This window comes from Pezoporus occidentalis, unplaced genomic scaffold (genome assembly GCF_034315485.1).
Source record: "Pezoporus occidentalis ecotype Australia unplaced genomic scaffold, CSIRO_AGI_Poc_V1 ctg241, whole genome shotgun sequence".
NCBI lineage: Eukaryota > Metazoa > Chordata > Aves > Psittaciformes > Psittacidae > Pezoporus > Pezoporus occidentalis.
The window spans coordinates 615,970-624,989 of NW_026914297.1; the positions used below are offsets into that span (position 1 = coordinate 615,970).

At 67.8% G+C, this 9,020-nt stretch overlaps 1 protein-coding gene across 2 annotated transcripts; it reads right to left on the reverse strand.

Annotated features, from left to right (window-relative positions):
- Positions 1-1,135: 1,135 nt before the first annotated feature.
- Positions 1,136-7,878, reverse strand: ANKRD13B (ankyrin repeat domain 13B). 2 transcript variants are annotated; one of them, XM_062622469.1, is made up of 15 exons: positions 7,704-7,878; positions 4,469-4,604; positions 4,186-4,310; positions 4,041-4,086; positions 3,676-3,819; positions 3,390-3,579; positions 3,219-3,285; positions 3,047-3,128; positions 2,911-2,975; positions 2,708-2,838; positions 2,419-2,576; positions 2,187-2,339; positions 1,937-2,097; positions 1,658-1,738; positions 1,136-1,576 (listed from the first exon to the last, which is right to left on the reverse strand). In XM_062622469.1, the coding sequence occupies exons 1-15, from the start codon at positions 7,812-7,814 to the stop codon at positions 1,349-1,351; spliced, it is 1,878 nt and encodes a 625-aa protein (XP_062478453.1). In that variant the 5' UTR covers positions 7,815-7,878; the 3' UTR covers positions 1,136-1,348. The 2 variants fall into 2 exon arrangements, with proteins under 2 accessions (XP_062478453.1, XP_062478454.1); XM_062622470.1 differs by having other exon boundaries at positions 1,366-1,576; positions 1,662-1,738.
- Positions 7,879-9,020: the final 1,142 nt, after the last annotated feature.

The window sequence follows — 9,020 nt, forward strand, 5'->3', positions numbered from 1 at the left end:
CCTGGAACCCCCCCCCCCCAGTGGCATCAGTCACATCCTGCTCCGATGGTGTCCTGGCACCCGAGGGGGTCCCACTTCAGTGCCCCCAGGCTGGGGCTGCTGAGCATCCCTCCTCAGGGACCTGCAAGCCGGATGCCAGCATCCTCCCAGCACAGGGAGCTGTTGGACCCCCCCCATGGCCAGGATGTGCTTGGGTACAGGTGCTACATCCCCCTCCATCACCCCCTTTGCTTCCCCCTGCCCCATTGCCCCCTCGGCGGCTGCTCCCACCCGGCTCTTTGCTCCTGGGTCCCCCTTTAATAAAGGGCTCAGCCACCCATGGCTGTGTGGCGGGTACCAGGGACATGGGGCTGCCATGCTGAAGGGGGGGGGGGGGTCCCTGCCTGCACCCCCCTGCCCTGGGGCAGGCACAGAGAGGCCGAGAGAGACAAACGTTAAAGAGCATTTATTGGTGTTGGCCGCGGTCGGAGCTGCTCGGGCTCCCCCGGCCCTGGCCCAGATGTCGCTTGTGGGGTGCATGGGGTGGAGGGGGGGGCACCGGCTGTGAAAAGTCCCAGGGGAGCGAGCCCGCCCCCCCCCCCCCCCCCGTTGCCCCCAGCCCCTCATGTGCAAAGGAGGAGCAGCCCGGGGCAGGGGGGGCCGGGGGTTAGCACCATTGACATAAGGTTTCCTTCGGGATCAGTGCCCGGGATGAGGGGGTGCAGCGCTGCCAAGGGGGGGGGCATCCGAGCAGGGCAGGTGTGATGCAAGCAGGGGGTTAAGGGGGGTGACAGCGGGTGGCCTTTTACAGGCACCCCCTTGGCTGCCCCAGTGGACCCCCGCTCCGGGGTGGGGGTCCCCACACTGGCTGTGGGGTGCAATGGGGCTGAGCCCCTCCCATGGCAGGCAGAGCAGCTCCCGGGTAAGTGCACTTGGTAGCGCCTGGGCTGAGGGGGCTCGGGGGGGGCTGGGCAGAGCCCCCCCAGCTCTAGGGGACAGCCCGGGACCCCACACACCTGGCAGACCCCCATCTGGGGCAGGATGTGCCCCCCACCGCCTCCCTAGGGTGAGGGGCCGAGCAGCACCCCACAGTGCGGTTGGGGGTCCCAGGGGTGAGTACAGTCTGTAGGGTTGCCCCCCCCCGGTCCCCGCCACCCATCCCCACCCCATCCTGCTGTGGGGTGCCCCCCCTTCACCCCACCTATAGGGATGATCTCCCCCACACCAAGGCCAAATCCTGCACCCCCCCCCTCTCCCCGCTTGCAGTGCTCGGGCTGCCTGCCCCCACCCCGCTCCCCCTCTGTGCCCCCACGCACGGCACCGCCCGCATCCCCATCCCCATAGGGATGGAGGTGGGGGGGGGGGGGGGTCAGTGGGGATGCGGGGTCACTTCTCCGTCAGCGAGAGCTGCAGGATCCGCTGCAGATCCTCCTCCTCCTGGCGCGTCCGGCGCTCGGCCTCCTCCTGCTCCCGCGCCGACAGCGCCATGGCCAAGCGCAACTGCTCCGCGTAGCTGGGGAACAGGGGGCTGGGTCCCCGGCCCCCCCCCGGCGCTGGGGCAGCGGGGGGCCGGGGCGCTGCTGTGTGCTGGGGAGTCCTGGGGGGTTGGCAGGGTCTCAATGGGGGTCCCTGCGGAGCCAGCACCCGCTCCCCCGGGGGGGGGCTGGCTGGACCTTACCAACCTGTCTCCCCGGCGGCCCTCGTGGGACATGGGGTGGGTGCCTGGCTTGCTGTTGGTTAGCGCCTCCCAAATGGTCACCTACGGATGGTGGCGGGGGGGGGGGGGGGGGCAGAGGGTGGCACCCGTTTTGCCCTGAGCACCCCAAAATATAGCTCCATGGGTGCTGACCCATCACCTTGCGGTGCAGGGATGGGGCAAGGTGGGATGAGCCTCCCGCAGCAGCATCCGGATGGGGTGGGCAATGGGAGGTGAAGGGGGGGGGGTGTCAGCACCCACCTGGTCATACTCACTGCCCGCCTCCAGCAGGCTCTGCTGGATGGCGAACTGCAGCAGATCATCCTCATCCTCCCGCAGGGCGTCCTGGTGCGTCCCCACCACGCTGTACCCCCGCGGCACCTCGAACAGGGCCGGGTCCATCTCACACACGCGGCATGAGGCTACGAGAGACAGGCACCGAAAGGCTGGGTACCCCTCCGTGTCCCCCCTCCCTACCCCAGCACCCGTGTCCCCCCTGAACCCCACGTACTCAGGGAGCTGGAGCTGCTGACACTGGAAGAGTCGCTGCTGGGTGAAGGGGCCTCGCTGCTGGGGCTGTGCCGCAGGGAGCTGACGGGCTCGTCGCACCCATTGAGGTTCCCAAAGGTGATGCGGGCGTTGAGGATGTGGAAGATAGGGATTTCTGTGGGAAATGGGATAAAAAGCAGGCAGGGAATCCGGCTGCATCACCTGTACCCCTAAAGACCCCCCCCTCCTCGTACCGATCTTGACGGGGAAGCCGGGCGGGAGGCGCAGGGTGATGAAGTCCCGGAGCTTGGCGAAGAGCGCGTTGCTTATTGCCATGAGGTCAATGATGGGGGCAACCTGCTCGCAGAGGGACAGCGGGTGGTCCTCACACAGCCACAGCTTCGCCTTGAACCTGCCGGGGACAGGCGCCGGGCTGGGGACCCCCTGCCTGCCCCCCCATGGGGGGCTCTGCAGCGGGCAAGGAGATTGGGGGGGGGGGGGGGAAGGACAGGGGGGTCCCCAATCTGCTCCTTCCCCCCTCACTTCTGTGTCTTGGTGGTGAGCTCCATGGGCCGCCCCATGTCCCGGTTGCCCAGCTCGAAGTTGGGGTTGAAGTACTCCTCCGGGGTGATGGCGGTGGGGTTGGCGTGGCTCAGTGTCTGCGTGATCAGCGTCTATGGGACGGCCCAGGGGGGTGAGGGGGTGTCCAAGTGTGGGGACACCCCCCAGACCCATGGGACGCTCACCCCGTTGTTGGGCCCCACGTGCTGCTCGGCGATGCCCAGGAAGGACTGCAGAGGGGTCTTGCTGCCTATGGGACATGAGGGGGTGAGGGCTAGAGCGGGCACGGTGTTCTGCCCACCCAGCCCGTGCCGGCTCCACCTTTGCTCTTGCCCTTGTGCTGGTCCGAGAGGTGCTCGGTCCGTGTCCGCGTGATCAGCTCCACATTGGATGCGCCGTAGACCTGGATGAGGAGAGGGGAATGGCTGATGTGGATACCCCCCAACCCACAACCAGCCATATCCCTTCAGGCAGCTCAACCCCTGCCCCTCACCTTGGCCTCGTACCCATTCACCATTTCAGTCTTCTCACTCCTCCAGCCCAGAATGCCAGACTTGTTCCTTGGGGGGACACAACAGTGAGCGATGGATGGTCTCGCTCATCCAGCCTCTGCGGGGCTGCGCATCCCTAGGGACGGACGGGCCCGATGCTGCCCCCAGCCCACCTCTCGAAGGCGATGTTCTTGGTGTCGAGCTGCGTGGTGACGACGGGGGCCGTGAGCCGCCCCATCACCTGCTCCTCGGTGGGCTGCACAGCAGCCAGCAGCACCTCCTGGTCGTGCCCGGCCAGGGCCAGCGTCTCCGAGTACACCACCCGCCGGTCGTGGTCGATCTCCATCACCACCGCGCTGGTGTCTGCAGGGAGCAGGGTCAGGACAACCACGACACCCGCGCTCCGCAGTGCTGCTCCCCATTGAGGGCACCGGGGGGGGGATCCTGCTGCGGTCTCACCTTGCCCCCTAAAGACGAAGCTGCGGTTGCCCCGCTGCCAGGTCATATGGTCAAAGCCCAGCAGCGTCGTGTCCACCCGCAGGTTCTGGCCGCTCTTCCACACCTTGTAGGTGTCGCTGGGGCAGATCTTGGACACCAGCGGCACTGGGGAGAGACAGTGATAGCCCAGCCAGGGATGGGGCCAACCTGCACCCCGAGTGGGCTGACAGCACTGAGCTGGGGGGGGATGCATCTGGGGACAGGGGTCTGCAAGCTTGGAATGCATGGGGAGAGGGGGGACAGTGTCCACCATCCTGGGGATGGGGATGGTGTTGGGGCTGCGGGACTCCCGCTCTGACCCCAGCAACGCTCTACCCCAAGCTTACCCCAGCTGGTGAATTCCCACTTCATCTCCACATAGAAGTCCTGGGCCTGCCGAGAGCCCAATGGGGTCAGGAGGAACCTGTGGCCAGTATCCCCCTGCCCGCCATCCCACCCTACTATTCCCATGGGATGGAGGGATGGGGATACCTTGCGCAGCTTCTCCAGCAGGATGGGGATCCCAGCCAGGCGTTTGATGGCTCTCTGGTAGTCACGGTAGCGCAGGACCAACTGCACCAGCTCCAGGTCCCGTGTGCTCACAGCCTCCTGTAGGACTGCAGGGCACAGAAGGGCAGTTGCCCAGGGCTGTGGCACGGCAGAGGTGGCCACATGCATGCACCACCATGCGAGCTGTCCCTTGGGGAGCTGCACCATCAAATGTGCCCATACCCATGCCCATGCCAGGGCAGGTTGATGGAGGACCAAGGCTCACCCGTCCAGCCGCTGCGGTTCTCCTTGCCCACGTCAGCACCATGCTTCAGCAGCACCCTGGCACACTCGAGGTGGCCCAGCGTGGTGGCCAGGTGCAGTGGGGTGCGTCCTCGGGGGTCCAGCTGCTCAATGTCAGTCTGCCAGGAGGGAATGGGCCTCAGGGACCATCCGGGGTGGCCAGACCTTGCCCTCCAATGCAGATGTGAAGCTCCCGCAAGCAGCCAGCATCCGATGGCATCTCAGCGAGCATCCTCTCAGCTCCCCCAGGAGATGCACCCCAAAAGGCTCTCCCTGCTCCTCAGACCCATGGGGAGAGTGCAGTGGTGCTGCCAGCCCCCAGCACAGCCCAGCACGGTCAGGCCAGGCTCTACCCACCCATATGGGCATGGAGCAGGGGCATGGCATTGGGGCGCAGGGATGCCACCGGCGCGGCGCATGGGGCTCTGCATGGCTTGATGCAGCTGCAAGCTTGGGGAAAGCCCCCACCTCTGTGGTTTGGATGCAAGGGGGGGTGCTGCTGCCCAGTTGCCAGGCAGCACCCCCTGGCAGCCCCCCTCTGCCGAGGCCCGGAGCGTGGCTGCGGCGGGCGCACGTGTTCCCTTGCAGGAGCCGCGGGCGGCTGCGTGAGCACAGCGACTGCTCCGAGGATCCCCGGCCCCGGGGAGCCGCACGCTGGGGCTGCCATTGTTTGTGCCAAGCCCAGAGCCGGGCACCCGGCCAGGCCTGAGGAATCCCTCGCGGGTGGGGGGTGGTGGTGGTGGTGATGGGCACCCCGAGAACCTGTGTGGGGTGCAGCATCGCACCCACACCCCAGGCTGGGGATACGGCGCAGGGGATGATGGAGCGGCAGCGGGGGACCAGGTTCTGCCCCCCAGTACCTTGCGCCTGGAGAGCGGTAGCTGCGTGCAGCCAGGGGAGAGGGCAGTGGGATGGACCCCGAATCAAGGCATGGGTTTCGGGGAGGACAAAGCTGGGCTGCAGGACCCAAAGGTGCCAAGTGGAACCAGGCACCCCAGAGGTGTCTGGGGCTGGGCAGGGTTGGGGTGTGGGCTCTCTAAACCCAGGCTCCTGCCCGCAGCAAGTCCCTGCCTCGCTCTTGGGCACATCCTGCATTCCCTCTGCCCCAGGGAGTCCCCATCCCTGCTCAGGGACATCCCCATGCCCCTCACCCCCAGGGGCTCACCATGAAGGGGAACCCCCACCAGGCTGCCCACACCACTGGAGCAAAACAGCCCCCAGCTCTCCAGGAGCCAACGTGCTGCTCCACCGCTCTCCAGGCGACTGCCGCTGCTTAATTGCGCTAATGAAATGACTCTCATTAAAGCAATCGCCCCCCAGCTGGGGGACGGGTGCTGCAGGCTCAGTGGGGCTCCCCAGCTGCAGCCTTGCCCCAGTGCCAAGCGGGATCAGGGTCCCCGCTCCGGGGATGCGGCACAGGAGCCACCCCCGGGGGACACGGCATGACCCAGTTTTTACCAGCAAGAGCTCGGTCCTGGGCCTGGTGCTGGGACAGCTCCAGCTCAAGGGGCTGCAGCACAGAGCTCGGAGCGCTGCCCCTCCTGGGGCTGTGCCACCCACCGGGGATGGGGACAGGGATGGCCCTGGGGTGGCAGCGGTGCAGCCCTGGCTGCTCCTCCCGCGCCAGGCAGGATGTGGCACAGAGCATCCCCTGTGCCGGGCTTCTCCCCAGGGTGGGGGACCCCAGCGTCTGCTCCCGGGTGGCATCAGGGGACACGGGCCAGCACGGGGAGGTGGTGCTGGGCGCTGCTGTCCCTGTGCAGCCCTGGGTCCCGGCCATGTGCGACAGGGCAGGCTGTGGTGTGGGATGTCCTGGTACAATGGGCTCTGTGTCACTGCCTGCCACCTCCTTGTGCTGCCTCTGACAGGGGGACCCGCTGGCCCTCACTCCCCAGGTGGAGGCAAGCGTGGACAGGAGCTCATGGCGACAATTCAGGGGTGACCCACAGAGGGCCCTTACGGGGACATGAAGAGGAGCAATGCTGCCAGCTGCCCCAGCACTTCCCATCCCCAAACGCCTGCATGTGTACTGAGCCGTGTCCCTGGATGCCCTGGATAGGGATGGGGGGCTCAGCTTGGGCTCGCCCCAAACCCCCACCTGCCCTGGGGTCTGGCCTGCAGCACCCATGGGTGCACACAGAGCCGGCTTTGCTTTCACCCTGCAAATGGCAGCAGGGACCATGTCAGAGCCCCTCCAGAGCCAGGCGCAGGGTGTGTTGGAAACCCTCCCTGCATCCCCAGCATCTCCTGAGCCGCCGCCGCCGCCTGCACCCAGCTTTGATCTGCACCACACCGAGCTCCTGGGAAAAACGACCCCAAATCACCACGGGAATAAACGTGCCGGCGACGGGGCGATGCCGGCGCATCCATCCCGGCTGGCCCCCACAATGGAGGCGGGTGTGGCGGGAGCCATCGCCTGCATCCCGGCGGGAGCATCGTGGTACAGCAGCCCCCTGGTTTGTGCATCAGCGGGGTCCATCCGGCGCGGCCCTCAGCACCCTGGGGTGCCGGGAGCCCGGCCGAGGGAGCGGGGATGCTGGTCACAGCCTCACCACCAGCCTCCCTCCAGCGCCTGCGGTTTCCTGCGTCTTCGGGGTTGGGTTTTAATTACCTGAATTGCAACGCCACGGGGGAGAAGGGAGGCTGGGAACCCGCCTGGGGACGTGCTCCACCACCCGCCGGCTGGGGGCCTCCCGGGATGGGGGACACCGGGGGTCCCCCACGCTGAGAAGACCCCGACTGGCCGTTTGGGGTTGGGGTCTGCACCCCATAGCAGCATCAGGGCCCTGTGTCTCTCCCCACAGGGGGCTCAGCCGGCGGGTGGGGAGCTGGGGGGTAGCAGCGGGGCTGTGAGCACCCCAAGAAGTGGGGTGCAGGTCGGGGTGCAGGGTCCGCAGAGGCCTAGCAGCGGACACGTGGGAAGGGATGCTTGGGGCTGCATGCGCCGGGGGATGCAGGGGACCGGCGGGTGGTACCCACTGCTCCGCGCTGGCCCCGGGAGCAGCCGGCACAGTCCCGGGGTGCTGGGGGACACACGGCACCCCCAGAGCCCTGCCAGCCGCGAGAGGGACCCCATCATTATCAGCACCACCACCATCTCCATCCTCATCCCAGCCCCGAGCAGGAGCCCGGCTGCAGCCCGGCAGCATTGCATCAGCTGAACCGATCAGAACCGGGCCGTGCCCGGGGGTACCCCCCTTACCCCCCCACTCCCCCACCTGCTTGGCGCTGAGCTCCCGGTCCAGGTCGCGGGCGCGGTTGTGCCAGACGAGGTAGTGCAGCGGGTACCTGCCCTCCGGCCCCTTCCTGCCTGAGCAAGACGCGAGCATCCTCCGTGCATGCTGGAGCGGCGCGGCGGGCGCGGCGCGGGGCGGAGCGGGGCGCGGGGGGGCGCGGGGCGGGGAGGAACCGGCACCTCCCGCACGGTGCTTCCCCCGCGCCCCCTCCCGCACCGCCCGGCCTCATGGGACTTGTAGTCACCCTGCCCGGCATCGCCCCCTTCCTCATCCTCCTCTTTCTTCCTCGGCCCCTGCCCAAACCCCGCGTCGCGCAGCCCATCACCGCGGCCTCCGACCCTGCGGGGTAGGGGGGGGGGGATGGCTGCAAAGTGTCACCCGCTGACCCTCAGGGCCCCCCAACATCCTCTCTCCACGCTGATTTCCCCCCTCCCACTTCCCCCATGCTGGCCCTGGGCACATGGCAGGGCAGGGGTGAAGGCGGTGGCGAGGGGGGGGGAGGTCCGAGCCCCCCCCCCAAGTGCCGGGCAGCGGCCGCCGGGGGCCCCCAGCCCGGTTTCCTTTTCCGCCTGCGTTTCTCCCGGGCGGGCGTCGTGTTTTCCGGCTGCTGGCCGAGAACAATGCGAGGCTGGGCCTCAGCCACTGCCTCAGCCTCCTGCCCGGCCCCCGACCCGCTGCCCCCCTCCCCGCCGTGGGGCTGAACCCCCTCGTTATTCCCCATTCAGCCACACTGAACGCGGTGGTGCTGGCGGTGGTGGTGGTCGCATCCCCCTGCCCCGGTCCCCGCACAGCATCCCGCATGTCCCCGCTGTCCCATGACGTCATGGGCCATCCCCTCGGTGAGGTCACCCGTTGTACAGCCTGACCCACGGTGCTGGGGGGCAGGATCCGGCTCCGGGCCTTTGGATCTTGCATGGGGTGGGTGCAATGCAGGGGTCTGACCCCCACAGCTGCCTGCACAACGGGGCTTAAAGGATGCCGGGGGGGGGCACCCACCCTGCACATCCACATCCACAGCGCAGTGTCCTGCCTGCACTGCTGGGGCAGGAAGGAACCCCGTGTCCTGCACCCCACAACGTGACCGTGCTTGCCTGCACTGCACCCCATAGTGCGCCTGGTGATGGGATGCACAGGAGTGGGGTGCACAGCGCCAGAGTGCCAGGATTAGGGGTGTCCAGGCTGGGGGTGGGTGCAAGACAAGTGCCAGAGCCAGTGCTGAGGGGGCTGAAGCAGGACATGGGACAACAGGGAGGTGCCCAGAGCTCGGACTGGGGTGTGCAGGACCTGGGCTGGGAGCAG